Source organism: Neodiprion fabricii, chromosome 1 (assembly GCF_021155785.1).
Source record: "Neodiprion fabricii isolate iyNeoFabr1 chromosome 1, iyNeoFabr1.1, whole genome shotgun sequence".
NCBI lineage: Eukaryota > Metazoa > Arthropoda > Insecta > Hymenoptera > Diprionidae > Neodiprion > Neodiprion fabricii.
Genome location: NC_060239.1, coordinates 32,265,154 through 32,283,745, shown reverse-complemented (window position 1 = coordinate 32,283,745; position 18,592 = coordinate 32,265,154). Strand labels below are relative to the sequence as shown.

Below are 18,592 nucleotides of genomic sequence, written 5' to 3'. Positions count from 1 at the left end.
TACTTGTGAAATACTTCATTGAGTATCTAATACGTTAGCATTCTGCTAGACTCTTGCTGCTAGATTACGCGTGCAACTATTAAAGGAGGGTATGTAAATGGTGACACTGTATTGCTATGTCATAAATGGTTTATTACACTGTTACTCAAGCATCATATTATTTACTTATTCTATGTAACATTAGATAAAATATTTAAATGCGTAATAATAAATTCAATATTGTAAATTTGTGCTCTTCCAATAATATGAATATGTTATGAAATTATATAGACTAGTCATCAAGAATTAAATTATATAAATACATATTTATAACTATTTGCTTAAAATTATCACATGCAGAGGCACGTCGATAATACCATAAAGTCACACCTGTTGGAATATTTGATAGTTTCAAAATTGATTATAATCTTGAATCAGTTTTTAATATTACTTTCATTCTGAGTTTATCAGGAACTATCATCACACATTTTGCTTTTGTTTGATTAGAAGTATAAAGCAAAGCCCAAATATCACTATATTTAATTGATTCATATATTTTAAATCTTAGTGTTGCAATCCTTTTGTTTATTCCAGACATACATTTATATTTCAAATTCTTTGAAACAATTGATTCAGGTCAGGTTTTGCGGAGTTGATGATTTAAAATATACTATACGTGTTATATACAAAAAACAAATTGGCAACAGTCACAAGAATAAAAAAGAGGATATGAGCAAACAATTGTGACTGTTTCGAATTAAGTTAAAAATGAGCTAATAACAAATATGTTGCAAAATATTACAATACATTATTTTTTGTTATGTGTGAATTTCTAAGAGATTGTTTAATACTTGAGTGATTTCAAGCTAATCTAAAACTATTTAACTTGAAAAGCATTTAATATTAAATGAATGAATATTATAGGCAAACAAAACACTGCTTTTCCAGTATCACTGATTAATCATATAATGTAATCAGCAATACCTTTGTATAGTCTAACAGTGATGAATATTTAGTCAACGATTACATAAATGCTGAAATTGGTAAATTCAAGTAACTACCAACATGCGACGGGTGCTTCATTGGTACGGTGTGTTCTGGTTAACGTTGATCATCTGGTTTGTACTGAAAAATATACGTATAAAGTTTACGTTGTTGTAAAACATGTCATCAGTTTGGTTAACAAGCAGATGCTGGAAGTACAATCACAGGCAAACAAATATATGCTATGTATGATATTACAGAATGTACCTGTAAAATAAGAATTCCCCTTTGACCCACGAAACACATATTTAATTTCAAATCTTGACAACACTAAGAAATTGAAACGGAATGTATGAAGCATATGTACAGGTATATTGGCTGTAATATATGTACATATATACTATTACAGACGTGTATTATGTATTTCAAACTGTATTACCAGTAAGTTTCCTCAAGATGGAATTTAGTTACTGGAAGCATCCATGTACGCTAGGCATTCAACTGAAACTATTTTTGCTATTTTTGACAACACATCTCTATACAATTTTCGTTATACACTGATAGCTTTTGATTGTGTGATTTCAATTCTGGAGATTGATATTGAGTCAAAATTTTTCATTTTGGAATAACTTTATCGAAACGCTTAATATTATCTGGTAACACTTGCTACAGTATTTTCAACTTTCAATGAATCCTAAAGTTCCTATGATTTACTAAACATTCATCTTTCTTAGAAAAACTTGGACCATTTAATGGTGGTGCGGACATACAGGTAACTTTACATGGTAACTCATGCTTTTACATGCTTGAAATTGATATAAAAAATCATTCAAGCTTAAAAGATGCAAGGATTCACAATGCACGCTAGGGCCATAGAACCTTGTTCTACTTGAACAAATTTTAAAATGATACTGATATTTGTTAATTCCCACAACCTAATTTCAAAGGATTATTTATAATTCGCCTTGTGCAATACCAGTTCAGAAATTTTGAATATTTGACTCCTGTGATCAGTTAGTTTGCAAGACAAAGAATCGCGATTTATTCCGTTCAAGAAGGAACTGTAACCATGAAAATTTTCGATGCAAGCATGGCATCAGGATTATAAAAAAATCCCACATTTTCTGAAAATTTAATGCAAGTCAACAAGCCGGCTTATCAGTTTTTTTTTTGAGGCTGAGATAGAAAATATCAAAGTTACACCAAACAATGACTCGTTGCACATTAAATACGTGAATTCAAACTATTATATTACATCGCAAAACAAAATAATTTTTTGATGCAAGTAAAATGTACCTATAGTAAAATGTGTAAAAAAATTTTTGCTTGTGTTGAGTGTTTAAGAAAGCAATCTTTAAACTCATGGGCCTTGGTTGTTAAGTATTTCCTGAAGAAACTTGGGAGACTTAAGACAAAAAACACTTACAACAATAATTGGGAAGCCCTAACCATGATTCTGGGAGCCGCTCTTACATTAGTTTGCTGCGCAACATACACACGTAATATTACAGTAATTAATCGTGTGTACTTTTGACTTTATATTGCATGTATGTAAATCTGTTGTCTAAAAATTTTGTGTCCAATTCAAAAATTTAACTAAAATCTCGCATCTTTTTTCAGAAATTTATACAAAAAAAATTTATAAAGCAGTTACTATTAGATCAAATTGGGTTCCAATTATGAACTGGAGATTCAATCGCAAAGCTGAGTGTCACATTGTAATGTAAGAAAGCATATGACAACAAATGTTCCTCGCAATATGATAGAGTTGTTCTCTAATTTTGTACAATTTCTTATAACAGATAGCAATACAAATCCGAGACAGGTAAATTTATTTGTCGTCAAAGTGAATACATATTATCCATAAATTATTTCAATGTTGACACTTTTCTTTTAAAATTACTCTCAGATCACTAGTATGTACAGTCAGTAAATAAACATAGTTGGAATAAAATTATTAAAAAAATAAAGTAGGAAAATTACCTCTTAGAGCATTTAATATGAATAATCAACAAGGCAATTCCCAATATCAAACAGACGCAGCCTACTACGATATAGGCAATGCCAAGGAAAGGGTTTTTACCCCCTAAAAGTGAGGTGGTACTTAATATCATCCGTTTGGTACCTTCAAATGCTGCTACAGGATATGCTGAAATAAAGAGTAAGATGGAATGTTTAGAAATAAATCTACCATCCTAATTGCCTATTAATTAGTTTTTACAAAAATATCCAGCAATTAATGAATATAAGTTATTTTAACAAAATATATGAGTTTTCAATGTTTCTTTTGAGATTGAACAATTGGTTTGATGAAAAAAAAATTGAAATTTAATGTAAGTAAAATAAATAAAATGAATTATTTATGATAAATGTGAAAACGTTTTTGAAACACTGGAACAATCTATTCATATATATATCAACTATATATCAACAAAATTACGCATTCAGAGTGGCCATAACCTGTTATGTACTTGATATTATTTTCAGCAGGTCTATCGAATTACCACTTTGTAAATGATTCTTTACAGACCATGTGATAGGATAGAAAATAGTACCAATAGCGGTGATGAGTATCGGAGTATTAGTCCTGCTATTGAATTATTATCATTACTTACAGTATTTAACGATGAGGCTGTAATTTCCACGAACTAATCCTCCCTTGAAACTGTCTTGAGAGTGATCAATTCTGCGATACAGTTTCCTGAAACTAGGAAGGGCTGCCGTTCTCATCCAGACAATTAGGTCTTCATTTTGAAATCCGTTGTTGCTAACATTTTTTGTATCCAATTCATAAATAGCTTTGGACCAATTTTTTGGTTTGGCATAGTCCTTGAAAGCGTCTTCCAAAGTATCATAACCTTTAGGATTTGCGAACTTGATGGATTTATCAGAAGGCCAAGCTATGCCATAATTCAATAATGGAACAAAATTCTGGTGCACATGGGACCAAAGAGTCAACTCGTCACTGAACAACGAATTTGCTATTGCTCCACAAGGGGCTATAGGCATTTCAGTGTTATTTACGTAAGAATAAGCAAAAGGTTTACAGTCGCTGGATGGTGTCTGACTTAACTGGCCCAATAGCTGGTTATCATCACGAGATTTAACATATCGTCTATGATTCTGATAAAAATTGGTCAGGCCATAGTACATATAAACGTTACCACCAAATTCGTTTGTCAATGTGAAGTTAATTTCACAATAGCACACAGCTGAGGAATTCAAAGCGATTATGTCGGCACATTTTGTTTCGTTACCAGAAGCTGAACTATTGGAAATGCAATTAGTGTAATCGATGGAATGTTCCTTGACCTCCTCCGAAAAATAAAGTAATCCTATGCCAACTGGTATGAAAGCTATTCCTATTACAAAGAATGTTGGAAGAACTGTTCCAGCTGTAAGAATTGGTTGCCACGCAGGGAGCCGTTGCTGTTTGAATGCACTATCTGAAAACCAGAAAAAAATTTTGAGTCATTTCATTTTGCAATAAATTTAATGAATGGTTTTGCCGTATCTGGCGAATGTCTCCCTCGGCTCGTGTTGTCAGCGTCAGCACACCTTTCAGTATTATTACAGTTCAGTGTAAAAAGCACGTGTGTACGCATTATGACATGAAGAGCAATGTAAGGTTATGTTGCGAATCAATGAATGTATGAAGTCAACTACTAATACGTAGTACTATAGTGAATATATAGATTACGGGGATCATTTTTTGCAGTATGATAAGAGTGAGTTAGGGACACAGTAAACCAACGGACATTTCATGTATAAAATCAATAATGTGTCATGAGAATTATGTAATGACAGATTACTGCGTCATGTCAAGTAAATTCTTCGACAATATTGATCTTACGTTTGCCCGAACAGGTTTAAAAATACAACATCTTACTCACCGGATGGTTTTTTAGTCTTTGGCAAGACGGAGGGGTCCGTCAAGGTCGTCATTTCTTTAGAATCGTTAATTTTTTTCAGACTTTGACAATTCTCACGACCTCACTACCGCCATTTGCGATTGATGTTTATCCACTCGGTTTGTGTAAGGTTCGTAGGCCGCAATCACTGACCTCAAGGTGTGTGCGGAGAACTAGTCAACACAGCAATTTATTCAAGGAATTTTTAATGTACCATTTACCTTTCTTAATACATCTAATGTGAGGTATTTGTAATTAGGATGTTTGCCAGGGAACGGTGATAATTTCTCTGTCAACCAGCAGGCAGTTGAAGCGTTGTACCTGTATCTCAAGATGAGTTTTATGACTTAATACGGACTCCTGATAGTATTGGCAGAACTTGATATAAAAAAGAAAATTAAAGTGATGAATGAAATATTTTTACTCTCTCAGCCCTCGCTAGACGCGCGCGTTCAACGAGAGCCGAGCGGGTCACGATTTCCTCTTTTCATTCGCTTTGGATCACGTCGTTGAAAAAGGTTCATGGCGCTCACGAGCTCCGAGTGCCGAATCATCAGCGCGAAAATATCTATCAAAACATAATTTTATTTCGTGAGATACACAGGATACTTTGCCTTAAGTAGTAGTAATTAACGTAAGCGTGTCTGCTGACGATCCAAAATGATTATTACGCTTAAAAATCTTCAACAACAGACGTTTACCGTCGAGATTGACCCCTCGAAAACGGTGAGTAAAAACTGCATTAAAGTGGCCGAAAATGTCTTTTTTTTCGGTGTCTATTCTAAAACCCTTAGTTGCTAATGAAAATGTTACATGTTCTTATTGCTTATTCAGGTTAAAGAATTGAAAGACAAGATCGAAGTTCAGAAGGGTTTTCCGGCTCAGCATCAAAAACTCATATACGCGGGTAAGCCAATTTCTCTGCCATAACCTATCTTTTTTCAATTCTTAATGTCATCATGCTTTTATTGTCTGTACATACATACTTTACCATATTCTGGCAACCTCCGATACGTGACTCACCAAATCTTTGTATTGCTATTTTAAAATTTTTATTTTGGAACATAAACTGTTACTGATGCTGCAATATTCCAAATGCATTTCTTATGTGTGCAGGAAAAATATTGACCGACGAGCAGCCTTTAACTACCTATAATATTGACGAAAAAAAGTTTATCGTGGTTATGGTAACGAAACCTAAGGCTGGCGCTGGTCCAAGCACTAGTGAGGAACAGCATGCTGATGGTGACAATAACAAAGAACACACAGCAGCTAGGTATGATTGCCTGTGCTAGTTTAAACATAGGAAACATTTTGTAAATCATAGCATTCCAACAGATATTTTCTGATGAAAGAATACTTTCTCTAATCATTTTTTCATATATTTACATTGGGTAATACTACGTGTGATAATTCTGCATTATGATTAAAATTATTCTTCATTTGTCGATGTTTGGGAGTTGGAGAGTAACGGGGAAAGGAGACAACACACTCAAAGAGCATGCGAAAAATAGAATTTAATTGGTAAAATTCTGTTGAGCAATTTATCAGTATTTCTATGCATTCAGCTTACTCAAAATAACAGGATTGTTTGGACCTTTTTTTTATGACTTATAAGAAACGCCCTTTTCAAATTTGAGTTAACTGAATTAAATGTTTCCGATTGTTCAAGTAAGTGCAGCACAAAATTCAAAACCACTCATTCTGTGTAGGATTAACTAAGATGTGTAAGTTAACAATTTGTCGAATAGAAATTGACCAATACACGTTTACACGTTTAGCCCAGCAACCTTGACTACGACTCCTACGGCTGCAGAAGATGTTCGTCCCCGACCACCACCAGTTGTGCTTGACCCACCTGCAGCAGTGGCACCTACTGGAGCTCAGGCAGAAAGTGCTTTGTTGATGGGAGAAGAATATAATACAATGGTCAATAATATTATGGATATGGGGTCAGTAGGAGCTACATATGGAATCAAGTTTCATTTAAATATAACTAATGTGAAAAAAACAACTCACAGATTTATTTTAAATTGTTCAGGTACGATCGAGAGCAGGTTGAACAAGCATTAAGGGCAAGTTTCAACAATCCTGACAGAGCAGTAGAATATTTACTCACTGGTATTCCAGCTCAGCTGTTTGAGGACCCACCTGAAGACCCTCCTGAAGCCCAGGACCAGGCTCAGGATCCCTTGGCATTCTTACGCACCCAACCACAGTTTCAGCAAATGCGCCAAGTGATTCAACAAAATCCGCAATTACTAAATACTGTACTGCAACAGATTGGACAGACCAATCCAGCCCTACTGCAATTGATTTCACAGAATCAAGAAGCCTTTGTTCGCATGCTTAACGAACCTGGTACTTTTGAATCTTATGTCATTTCTATTTCCATCAAGGTGGAAAATTAACCTTGATCATTGAAAAAGTAGAGTTTTGTTGACGTTCTTGCATACAATCACTTGGTTCATCCCATACAAAAAACTTTAAAAATCTCAAAATCAACTAAGGAGTGGCAGATTCAGTCTCGCAGAAGTGATCATTTGTAGTTATTTTCGTTGCGCGTTATTGGTAGCTTTCATGTACCTGCTTATCTAAACTATGCAGATCGAAATTATATTTTGAACACATAGAAATTTAGTCGATGTTTTGTATTTGAATAGTTGGTGCTACCGGCGGAACAGTTCAAGGAACGCCAGCAGCAGCGGCTGCGGTGGCCCAAGGAGGACTTACAGGTGGTACGGGTGCCGTTGCTGGTATTGGTGCTGGTGCTGGGGCAGGTGTGGGCGCAGGTGCAGGTGCGAGTCTTGGAGCTGGAGTGATTCAGGTGACGCCACAAGACAAAGAAGCAATCGAAAGGCTGAAGGCACTGGGATTCCCTGAACATCTTGTTGTTCAGGCTTATTTTGCATGTGAAAAAAATGAAAACCTAGCGGCTAACTTTTTACTGTCGCAAAATCTCGATGATTGAGAACCCATACTTAGGGGACTGTGTGTCACAGAGTTAACAGATGCTAGAGACAAGAATCAACACAATGGCTATGTTGTCAATTAATCTCATCATGCATCTAATCCATGAATGGCTTTGTTGCTAACAATTCTCTGGATGTTGCAGACAAAACAGCCATTCTCATGTAACGTCCTTTGATAAATATATTTCTCTTTCATCTAGAGATAAGGGAAGTATATTATGTAAATTTCTTATTTTGAAAAGTAACATTTCAAGTAGTAATCTTACATACCGATATTGAGTCTTTTATTACTTTAGAAGAAAAAAAATTGAAAATGTTTTTAGTAGTTACTTTTTTCACTAGTTAGTTCGGTGGCTCTGTTATAATATTTTATGTGTACAATGCAATACAACTTTTAAAAATTTATAAGATAATACACCTTAAAATAGACGTTGATGTGATACGTCTATATTATCGGTTGTATAATAATACATAACACTTCTGAAAAACGAATATTAATAACAGAGCCAAAACTAACAAATTCCTAAAGCTAACAGTCCAGATTAAATTTAATAATACAAAGAGAAAATTCGTAATTCGAGACTTAATTTTCTCGTATAATGTTATTCACAGTCAAAGAATTGAATTTTATTTATGCATAGTCAAACGATAGAAATTCTTTTGCTTTGTATACTATAAATTGCGAACCAAAAATGTAGTAATAACATTTTTCGAGGACGGATGATAAGAGTGACAATTTAAGATAACTAGAATTTGTTTAATCTTGTTTAATAAAAAAGTTAGCCAAACTGTTGCACAAAGTTCAATATACTCCTTTAATTTGTAGATACAATTGACGCCATAATACAATTGGGCATTTTCTTAGAGATGTAGCAATATACCTGCGCACAAAACTTTCATCGTCCAACGAAGCTTGTCGAAACATCGGCACAGAATCGTCGAACACCTTAGTGGGCTTAAATACACATGGGTAACATAATTCGCTACAATGTGATAAGATGTTACTAGGGAGAAACTGAGCTGAAATTGTAAATTCGAATATCCACTTTGGCCACAAATTTTTTCACTTATGGTGTTTCTCTTAAAACTTCTTATACACCGTTGTCTCTAAAGTCAAGTTACTCTGTGACGGTCACAAAATTAAGTTTTCATACCAAGAGATGGTGAAATTGCATTTTTGTATAGGAAAAACCCGATAAAAATATATGGTGTGTGTGTCTATATTCATAGACATACATATATGCAAATACACAGATGTATAGACTCACGAGAAAGAAGTGGAGCTTTTTTGAAATGTAAGGTTCAAAAATGAATACCAACTAGCAGCCATTACAGTACGCAATACTTTCTTCATACAAAATCACAACACCAACTAAACTATTGCCTACAAAGAAATCACAAGGTTACTAAATTAGTTGGAGGTGCCTCATTTGCTTAAATGGAAATAAAATTATTAATTAAATTAAATAGTCCGCATATTGCATTGCAATTGGCCAAACAATAATTGCGAATAAATTTTTAATGTGAAGTTATGAGACCTTTTTACGGCAAGTCTTGGTATAATGATGGGGCGGATGGAAAAGAAATTGGACTACAAATTTGTTTTTTGATAAAAATACAGTACAGGATTGTGCGTAAACGTTGACAATTGGCTGCAGTTTCTTGACTTTACACGTTTACCTTCATCGTTTTGTACGTATTATTACTGTCTTACAAAAAAAATTATACTTTCTCCAATTTCATAAAAATTATGGCAGTTGATTTATGATAATGATAAGAATACTTCTGTTATGACACACCCAAAACACCTTGTAATACTTACATAGCATAAATAAATATGTTAAGATTTTCAAAAACGTTTGGTGCTTTGTATACTTTCATCCACATACCGTTGTTTATTTTTATTAATTTTATTATTAATAGTTTACGTAACACGTCTAACAAGTATAAACATAAGATACGCTCTCAATTCCTGCAGAAATTGAAACTTAGCAAGAGCAGTGCATTGGACGGAAATTAGATGAACAATTCTGTGCCTAATACTTCTAGAAAATTATGAAGCAGTTATTTATTTTATTATTATTTGATATTACACATGAAAGGCGTATTTACTGGCAGTGTGCGTGATACGACTGATGAGCAAATTATTATAAAACCAGGAAATAATTGAGTTTCAAATTTACCTGATTCAACCCTTTGTTTTCCATATTTTACGAAAGTCTAACATTGCCAAAACTTGCTGAATGTGTTCCAAATAATCTGCAATATCGAAGATTCGAAATATGAGTATTTTGAATAATTCCAGAATTTATTTTGTGTTAGTTTGTTTCACATTGAGGTTTTTGAATATTAGATAGTGTAAAATGGTTCTGTGCGGTTGGACTGAATGCATGAACAGTTTACCAATCTGAAAAATACCTGGTAGTATTCGTATTGTAAATTGTTCGTATTTTAATTGTTCCAAATATTTGAATTGATTAGTTGTTCTGGCACATAAAGCGTAACAAAACTAACAACACATTAGAAGTTGAAACAAGAAAAATACATGAAACCGTATTGAAGTAAAAATAACTAACCGTCACTATTAAATAATTACCTGTTCATTTGAATAATATTTATGTCAGAAAAATTGATGAATAGGTATCAATCAGATATAAAAATAGGCAGTCATTTTAATTTTCAATTCAAAAGGACAAAGCAAATCTAACAAAGATGAGTAGAAAACAATTCTGTGAAAGATATCGTGGGCAATTTTTGTGTGACATAAACTCATTTTTCTGTAAAATACCTTTATGGTTTGCAAAAACTACATGTAACTAAGCGTTATCTCTATAGTCATACAATCAACAAGCTATATAATCAATTGTTTAACAATAAATATAATTTACTGTAGGTACCATTTCATTGGGTTAACTATGAAGTAAAATACTTCGATATAACTAATATTTCTTTTTTTATGTATAATGGCAGAATATACTATACACATAATGTACATTTGGAGTTATAGAAAGACATTTTTCTATATTTAATAGCCAATAAAATTTATAACATGACAATCGAGACGTAATAGAGCAATATATTTCCAATGAACGAAATATTTGTGCTTTGCACTTTTTATCATGTAAGACAAAAAGTTCTGACGGAACTTTCCGGATATTGTGATCAATCTTTTCTTCTCAAATGTTTTCACTTTCATCTTAAATATTGCTGACACTATTTTTAACAATTATTTTACTTCAATAAGGAGATATGCATACTGAATATTTCCAAATTTATCTATTTTTAACGTTTACATGCATATCTCTATTTATAGCTGCCTATTGACAATATTTTTAACAAATACAGAAAAATCGAATCAAAAAAGACTCGTCGAGTGACGAAATGAAAATTCCTACTTACAAGATTTGGTGTATTAGTTCATAACAGATATACTGAGATACTGCACATGAAAAAACAGAATAAGTCCTACTTAAAATTTTCCGATGCTAACTTAAAATCTTGATAAGGATTACCTCGAAAATTCAAAATAGCAAAACACTAGTTTGCGCTATCTTCTATCAATAAGATGCAATAAACTTGTCATTATTAATTAAGTATTGTTATTAACAGACACACAAATCTGTTTCAAGAAACAACAGCAATTTCCTATCCATTATAGATATTTGCGAACAGGTATTTTAAAATCCAAACCATTGGACAAATCTTTTCTACAAACGGTATGAACAGTAAGTGTAATAATACTACGTTTTCCTTGCAATCAGTTCGAATTAAGATATTTCTTCGTGACCGAATGAAAGTGACTAAAAAAAAAAAAAAAGAACCGCTCAAGATCGAAATATGCTCTACAATTGTAGCACAAAAGATGTCGAGAGATTTGTAAAAAACCAGTAGACAAATTTACATATTTCTTCAGATTTACATTTTCTTTATAAAATTTCACAGCAAGTAAATTTCCGATAAAAAAAACCGGCTACCATGTAACAAATTTCTTAATGTCTTGCAGATAGCATTGACCGAAGATACAGTCAAAGCGGGTAATAATACTCACAAATCAAATAATAAAACTATGTTGTTAAAACTTTATGAAAATAATTTAAATTGAGTTACATGTGATAAAACTAGCCGTTCACACCGTATTGGAAGTTTAAAAAATAGGTAAGAGATACTAAAAATCTAAGAAACAATCAACGTTTATCATCTTATTTTGTGAAACAGGGCTGCTCGACGTTATTTTTAGCAAGCATTACTTATTCTCTGCCAACATATCAATAGTATGCTCAAATAATTTTTGTCCAAATTTGCCAATTTACAGGATTTTAAATATCATTTGCAAATCCGTATCTTTAATGCACTAAGTGCATATGATCTATATATTATATTTCTCGTTTGATCCGAGATGGCTGCTTCCGCAGCGCAGACCACACATACTCCTTCACAGCCTCTTTTTTCTCCATCAACGATACCACCTATGTATGCGAGTAGAAATTTTTGATTCAATTTTTCATTCAAAAATGCAATTGCGCTGCGTTTTTCCATGTATATTATTGAAATTTAAGCTTGCCTCAACAGAGGGATAAAATTGACTAGTATACCAGGTATATGGTACTCGTTTGTCAAATTGTAAATGGTCAACAGTGAGTGGCCAATGCTTCAAGCACGGAGAGGCACAAGGTACGCACGATAGGCTGAGTGTCACCGCTCTTCTCCTTTGCGAGCAATGCTAGTATGGCACCACCACCTTCTCTCGACAGCATTCCACAATACCGTTTGGCTACAATTGATAATAAATATTGCCTATTGGAATTCTTGCAATAGCGAAATCTTAGTGCTATTAGATACTGCAACTCATAGCAAAAAAAATGTATATCCAAGGAATGGAACTTACGATTCTTAGTGCATACATGATGTATTGCCCATACAGCCCATAATTGTACAGGATGTGCATCGGCGCATCGCAAAAGAGGAAAGAATGGCTGAAAACTTCGATATGCAACCATTTCACTCTGAGGTGTTTGCCAATTGGTCACTGCTTTAGCTAACTGATCCAATAATTGAGACCTAGGTGGTAAAGACGGTACCGAAGCCCATACACATGGTCCATCACTCAACAGATGTGCAGCAATTCCTGCCGCAAAATAGGATACATCAATCTGTTCGGAATCCAAAAGTGACGAGAGCATCGTTATAAAAGAAGGTTGCATTAGCCATTGCCTGAGATGAGGTACCTATATGTAATAAAAGTTGAAACATTAATACTAGCCGATAACAATTAAATTTTAAAACAATCGACTAACTAATTGTATGAATTTATTAGTGAAAAAAATTCTTCTCAACCCAATCTATTGCTTACCTCTGCTATGTTATTCAGCAAGCCCAAAACCTTTGTTTCGACACTAGACTCTCCTTGGAAACTTTTCAGTACTTCAAGAAATAGAGCCATGCCACCTTCTTCGAGAAATACAGCGCATGTCGTTGCACTTTCATCAGTTAAATTCCAAAGGGCGCTCAACGTAAACTTCATGGTAATGTCCACAGATTTTGTTTGAACTTTAGACCGGATCATGGCTAATAGTTTAGACATGTACTGCGGTTGTGCCCCCAGCATTGATGTTTCATCGGTGGAAATTTTAGCTGCCAAAATGGAGCATATTGCAACTGACATTCGATTCATTGAAGGATCATCAAATGCTGACAGACAATTCATCACAAGTCTTGCACACCTATTGCATATATTTTACAATTAGAATAGTTCCTATAATCTAAAGAATATTTACTTTCACAGATTAAAGTTACAGATTGCATTGAATAATAAATTGCCTGTATCGCCTTATCATATTTTATACGTTGCTTCAAGCCTACCTATATTTGTCAAAAGTAACATCCTGCAATATCCTATCACTGCACAGCGTAAGTAACGTATTTTTCTGTAGTTGGTAATGATTTGGAAACGATTCCATGGCTGTCAATGTTAAATCAACAATTTGTTTTAATATCGATGGATGGATTTTATTCGCTAGGTCTCCTTTTGTAAGATTGTAGAGACATGCTGTTGCAGCCATTTGTACACCAAACTGTTGGGGATGAGCCTTCATTCCAGGTATAACTAATTTTATAACGTCAACTCTTGCCTCACTAAAGTTTGGCGTTAAACGGAATAAATTATAAAGGCATTTTTGCACATAAATTGGGCGGCACCAGTATCGTCTCAGTGATTCTAAAATTTGTGACTCTGATGCGGTCCCACTCACCTATGAATGATATATGTTACAATTATTATTAATTGGATAAAATTATATTAGAGTAAATAACAAGTTAAAATTTTCAAAAGATAGAGCCATTTCATTCACGTTCAATTACATTGGTTCAATTTGTAATTCATATGATAAATTGCTGCAGATTTTTTGAAATGTCACCTTTTCAAGTTTCTACAATGATAAGAGTATATTGGGTTAAGGGATACGAAATTTACAATACATATAACATGACAGGACTGAGAAATTGAGTACAATTTTTTTTTGCAACAGCAGATAATTATTTTTTTTTCTGTCACTTGCTGATTGGTAATTAAAAGTACAATAACCAGATGCAATAGTTTGTATATATTGTTGTTACAATTGTTACTCACCACAAGACTTCGTCTGTAACTTTTATTAATGGGATTAATAAGAGTGTCATCATAACAAGCATCTGTATGAACAAGGCCTAAAAATCTTAAATGTGGGTGATATTTAATAAACGTTCTCAAATCTTTTCTGTGTATTTCATCCTTTCCTGTAATACAAACCAATATAATTAAAATGTCAGCAATTTGTTTTTCATTTTCATAAAAAAGTAATGTTGATAAGTGAACTCTTTAAAAAACTGAAATTGATCAAATGTTTCATCATTTTTCTTGAATTGTTAGCAGCTGTTATATCGATCTAATAATAGAGGCCTGCGCTTTTGTGGATACAGCTGAATTTGCAAGTATCCAAACAGGTAACTAGCATTACTATTAATCAATTCATGCATATAACAGTAATAATCTCACAAGATCAAGAAAAAACTTGAGACGATATGCTAAATTCGCTAATGCTTGTAAACCTTCTTTGTATAGTTTAGTACTTCATCATACACATATTGTGTGGATATAGTGCATTGTTGGGCAGTAAACCAATGGGGAATCAAGTATTGACAATTCAGGCAGTTTAGAAAAGTTTGGTATACGTAAGATGTAGAACAGTTATTAGAACAATTGGCAAGAAAAATAATTATCCAGTCAAGACGTCGATACTAACTGTTAATAATATCTATTAATGTTATTGTTCGACAAACGAAGGTTCCAAGTAATAAGAAAGATATGACAATTTATCTGCTGAATTCAACATAAAAATGAAAACGATCTTGAATATACCACACTGCTATTACATTTGTAGGATTCTGGAAGTTGGATGTACTGACATTGATATAAGTTTTGAATCGAAAAGTGTCAACGAGAAACAGGCCTCCGAAAATTAGCAGAATATAGTGATTGAAGGTGGTATTTACTTCTACCTGAGATATCTAGACTAGCTAGATACGGCATACAGAAACTGGCTTTCAAGAGATCCGATATTTTAGATCTAACTGGAACAAACATTTCAAGTGGAAAGGCATCTCGTTCGTCGGATATATCCAAATTTATCAATTTCTTCAGCTCCAATAATACGGGTATCAGGTTTCCACAACTGCTCACTTTTAAATTGTACATTTTCAATGACTTCAATCGGTCCTTACACTTTTTCAATGGTGTTATATCGTCTACTCGTGTACAAGAAATGTCTAAATTTTCTAAGAGCTGTAGGTCTTCGACAACAATCTCGAGACCATGATTATTAAACTCAGTTCCAGAAACATTGAGAGTTTGTAATGCTCGAAGTTTAGTCAATGCCGCGACTACACAAGACCTAAAAAATATCAATCACATGCGATATTACAAAAATGTTTTAAGCAAATATTTTTCTAGCATAGATGATCCAAAAAATAATGTCTCATTGTAGTCAGAATCATGTGTATTAAATCTGCAACAAATCTCGCGAATTTTGAAAGTTGGATGTGAATATACTGAATTTGTGCGTTATTGAACATTTATTTTAGTGACAAAGTTTTAAATTCTGCTTCATCACTTCTAATTCTATGTTGCTGCAAACAAAACCACAAATCAGATAATAAGTTACCTAGCACAATCCATAAAGCTACCCTTTGCCACACTTAAGGATCTTAGATTTTGCAAACTCCATTCTCCCAGGCAGCCAATCAAATCGTTGACATTAATCTTAAGTCCATCTATTTCCAAATCCACAACCTTATGTTGACTTAAAACTTTTAAGCCTTTTATAGAAAGGCTCGATGCATCTTTTAGTCTTACATGGCTGAAATGAAATAAAATCTAATAGAACAAAATGCATTAGAAACATTTTCACATTAGAAACATGTTCCTGGCAATTTCAATATACTACAGATAATTTGAATCGTATTACCTATCACGTATGCTTACCGTAATCTGGTCGTTTTTGAATCGAATAAAGTAATAGTCAGATCAGATAATGCTTTTCGTTCGCATAAGCTGGATAACAGTTGATCAGATATTTCAGCAGGTAAAAATGCATCTGGATCCTTAAAACTTAGTCTGGTTGCTGAACCAGCTGATAAGTTCAGAGATGAGAGATTAGTGACTGACGATACACTTGATACTGTTGTGCGACCATCTCCTGTGCTCATTTGCTCATCTGAAATGATTTTTTATATTATTGATTTATAACATGTTCGATCGATATCAAATTTGTACAGGTATGATAATTTTTACATTTCCACATTACTTTCTATTTTTTTTAACATGTTTTACTATTTATTTCATTCTATAGTTTTCAGCATTCAAATATATAATGTTTTTCTTGAGAATACATAACCCATTTTAAATCATAGCTGATTGCAATAGTGCATTGAAATCATTTTATGTTTCTAAATGTAATTATTATACAGTTATATATGTTCAAGACATTGTAGACATAGTCTCGTGATATTTCTCGTTTTATACATTGAATGCAGTTAACCCAAGACAAGGTACGTCGATAATTTTGTCCTCTGCGGATCATGTACGATTCATTTAACTCCAACATATCGCTTTAGTATCAAATATAAAAATGGAGCATATTATCAAATAAGAGTCCATATGGATCTCATAAGCCCTGTCTGACGTATATCTTTTTGAAAACATTTGTTTAAATTGACCTATGATCAAATATTTGTATTAAAATTGTTTTTCAATCCAATAAGTGAGTGGAATAACCAGTTTACTTTGATTGTTATTCGACGTTTACTGATATGCGTCAGTATTTAATAAATGGTTAAAAAATTGGAATTAATAATATAAAAAATTATTTTGGAATTTTTTTCTAATACAAATAGAAAGATTAGCGAATTTGAAAAAAGTTAAAAGAATACTTACCAATGGCAGCAGGTGGTAGTGTACTGACAGGAAGCCCACTGTCGCCAGGATGGACCTCGCACAATACTAATACATTGTCGCAAATAAAGTCTACACAAACCTCCTGAAGGCTTCTCGGAGACTCGAACATAATTGTCCTTTATTGAAATATCTCTCAATAACACTTCTTTTAGACCTCAATAGTGTTATATTACAGTAATTTCTAAAACATGCGATAAACACATGATATGATCACTTCTCAGAGATATTTAATATTCACAATTACTGAACCACATCACACGGATCACACGGTATTACATAGCCATTATACCCTTCGACTTAACCTTACTTTTGAACTAAAAATATTGGAGGCTCTACATATGTCTAAAATTTAAATGTTTCACAACGAAGATAACACGTAGTAATTGTATAATCTGAGCCCTAAAACTATAATCACACACTTTCTCTGCCCTCCGAAATCTACGCATACAGACACATCGTCAACTCTCCGTAAACATAGATACACCTCTGTTGGTTCGATGTTACTTTTCTCAAACATATCTTACTCAATTTCATGATATCAATTAGGCTTTCAGACTTACTTAAAACTTACGTACATGCTCCAATTACACAAAATTACTTGAATAAATATAATACACGGTAACACTCACCTCTGCACGAACGGCCATGTTTAATACTATCGAGCTAGAACTGTCAAATTGTCAGATGCGACACAGAAAACATGAACGACTTCGCTCATACGTGTGTTCGTGTACAAGTCGTACATATCTGTATTTTAAATTGATCATCACACTTTTCCAAGCAACGCATTTTAATTATTCACAAATTATGCCTTCTCAATCACACTTTCGCAAACTGACGGAATGCAGTTACGATCTTAGGTCTAGTTTCTTGACACTTTTCGTAATAATAAAAATTTATATATACTGTAGTATCAAGTGTACAAACATACGTCACGTACAGTATGAGACGATATAGAATGATTTTGCAATTCGACGTTCAAAAACAAGACATAATTTGACACAGAGTCAGAAAGAGCCCATGGTACTATCGTATATTTATGTACAACCGATGTTACGACATATAATAATAATAGTTGGTCACATTTCGAAACTATTGATAGTCTATAGTTGCGCGAAGGCGTGGCGAATACGTCTGATATTACACGGCTTTTGCAAATGAAACACAGAGAAAGGAATGAACCGAATAATCTCTAGGCCACGAGAAGTAACGTTTTTCTTATATTCCTTTTGAATTTTTAATCGAAGGTAATTCACGTA

The 18,592-nt window shown here is 33.4% G+C and overlaps 3 protein-coding genes across 9 annotated transcripts; 1 reads left to right on the top strand and 2 right to left on the bottom strand.

Annotated features, from left to right (window-relative positions):
- Window positions 1–111: 111 nt before the first annotated feature.
- Window positions 112–5,334, bottom strand: LOC124174447 (cell cycle control protein 50A). Of its 4 annotated transcripts, none has more exons than XR_006868936.1 (5): window positions 4,857–5,164; window positions 3,579–4,409; window positions 2,947–3,112; window positions 1,403–1,470; window positions 112–1,104 (listed from the first exon to the last, which is right to left on the bottom strand). XR_006868936.1 is itself a non-coding variant. In XM_046553621.1 (5 exons), the coding sequence occupies exons 2-5, from the start codon at window positions 4,906–4,908 to the stop codon at window positions 1,059–1,061; spliced, it is 1,095 nt and encodes a 364-aa protein (XP_046409577.1). In that variant the 5' UTR covers window positions 4,909–5,047; window positions 5,196–5,334; the 3' UTR covers window positions 112–1,058. The 4 variants fall into 4 exon arrangements, 3 of the variants coding, with proteins under 3 accessions (XP_046409577.1, XP_046409578.1, XP_046409576.1); XM_046553621.1 differs by lacking the exon at window positions 1,403–1,470 and adding an exon at window positions 5,196–5,334 and having other exon boundaries at window positions 4,857–5,047; XM_046553622.1 differs by lacking the exon at window positions 1,403–1,470 and adding an exon at window positions 2,390–2,445.
- A 59-nt stretch (window positions 5,335–5,393) lies between these two features.
- On the top strand, window positions 5,394–10,246 carry LOC124174446 (UV excision repair protein RAD23 homolog B). Its single transcript, XM_046553619.1, has 6 exons — window positions 5,394–5,600; window positions 5,709–5,781; window positions 5,991–6,150; window positions 6,656–6,826; window positions 6,916–7,235; window positions 7,538–10,246. The coding sequence occupies exons 1-6, from the start codon at window positions 5,535–5,537 to the stop codon at window positions 7,843–7,845; spliced, it is 1,098 nt and encodes a 365-aa protein (XP_046409575.1). The 5' UTR covers window positions 5,394–5,534; the 3' UTR covers window positions 7,846–10,246.
- Window positions 7,822–18,098, bottom strand: LOC124174441 (protein zyg-11 homolog B-like). 4 transcript variants are annotated; one of them, XR_006868935.1, is made up of 11 exons: window positions 17,963–18,098; window positions 17,313–17,514; window positions 16,362–16,593; window positions 16,042–16,236; window positions 15,374–15,771; window positions 14,472–14,617; window positions 13,706–14,094; window positions 13,197–13,566; window positions 12,732–13,071; window positions 12,408–12,617; window positions 7,822–12,312 (listed from the first exon to the last, which is right to left on the bottom strand). XR_006868935.1 is itself a non-coding variant. In XM_046553609.1 (10 exons), the coding sequence occupies exons 2-10, from the start codon at window positions 17,440–17,442 to the stop codon at window positions 12,475–12,477; spliced, it is 2,343 nt and encodes a 780-aa protein (XP_046409565.1). In that variant the 5' UTR covers window positions 17,443–17,514; window positions 17,963–18,098; the 3' UTR covers window positions 7,822–12,474. The 4 variants fall into 4 exon arrangements, 3 of the variants coding, with proteins under 3 accessions (XP_046409565.1, XP_046409567.1, XP_046409566.1); XM_046553609.1 differs by having other exon boundaries at window positions 7,822–12,617; XM_046553611.1 differs by having other exon boundaries at window positions 7,822–12,617; window positions 15,380–15,771.
- Window positions 18,099–18,592: the final 494 nt, after the last annotated feature.

What these genes read in the sequence shown, in the direction of transcription:
- LOC124174441 (XM_046553609.1), bottom strand. Translation starts at nt 17,442, where the DNA reads ATGTTCGAGTCTCCGAGAAGCCTTCAGGAGGTTTGTGTAGACTTTATT. An exon ending in GTTACTTTTGACAAATATAG is followed by an intron (nt 13,567 to 13,705) that starts GTAGGCTTGAAG and finishes TATATGCAATAG; the next exon opens with GTGTGCAAGACTTGTGATGA. An exon ending in TGCTGAATAACATAGCAGAG is followed by an intron (nt 13,072 to 13,196) that starts GTAAGCAATAGA and finishes TATTACATATAG; the next exon opens with GTACCTCATCTCAGGCAATG.
- LOC124174446 (XM_046553619.1), top strand. Translation starts at nt 5,535, where the DNA reads ATGATTATTACGCTTAAAAATCTTCAACAACAGACGTTTACCGTCGAG. An exon ending in TCAAAAACTCATATACGCGG is followed by an intron (nt 5,782 to 5,990) that starts GTAAGCCAATTT and finishes TTATGTGTGCAG; the next exon opens with GAAAAATATTGACCGACGAG. An exon ending in AATAATATTATGGATATGGG is followed by an intron (nt 6,827 to 6,915) that starts GTCAGTAGGAGC and finishes TAAATTGTTCAG; the next exon opens with GTACGATCGAGAGCAGGTTG.
- LOC124174447 (XM_046553621.1), bottom strand. Translation starts at nt 4,908, where the DNA reads ATGACGACCTTGACGGACCCCTCCGTCTTGCCAAAGACTAAAAAACCA. An exon ending in CAGCCTCATCGTTAAATACT is followed by an intron (nt 3,113 to 3,578) that starts GTAAGTAATGAT and finishes TCTTTATTTCAG; the next exon opens with CATATCCTGTAGCAGCATTT. An exon ending in CATATTAAATGCTCTAAGAG is followed by an intron (nt 1,105 to 2,946) that starts GTAATTTTCCTA and finishes TATATTTTTCAG; the next exon opens with TACAAACCAGATGATCAACG.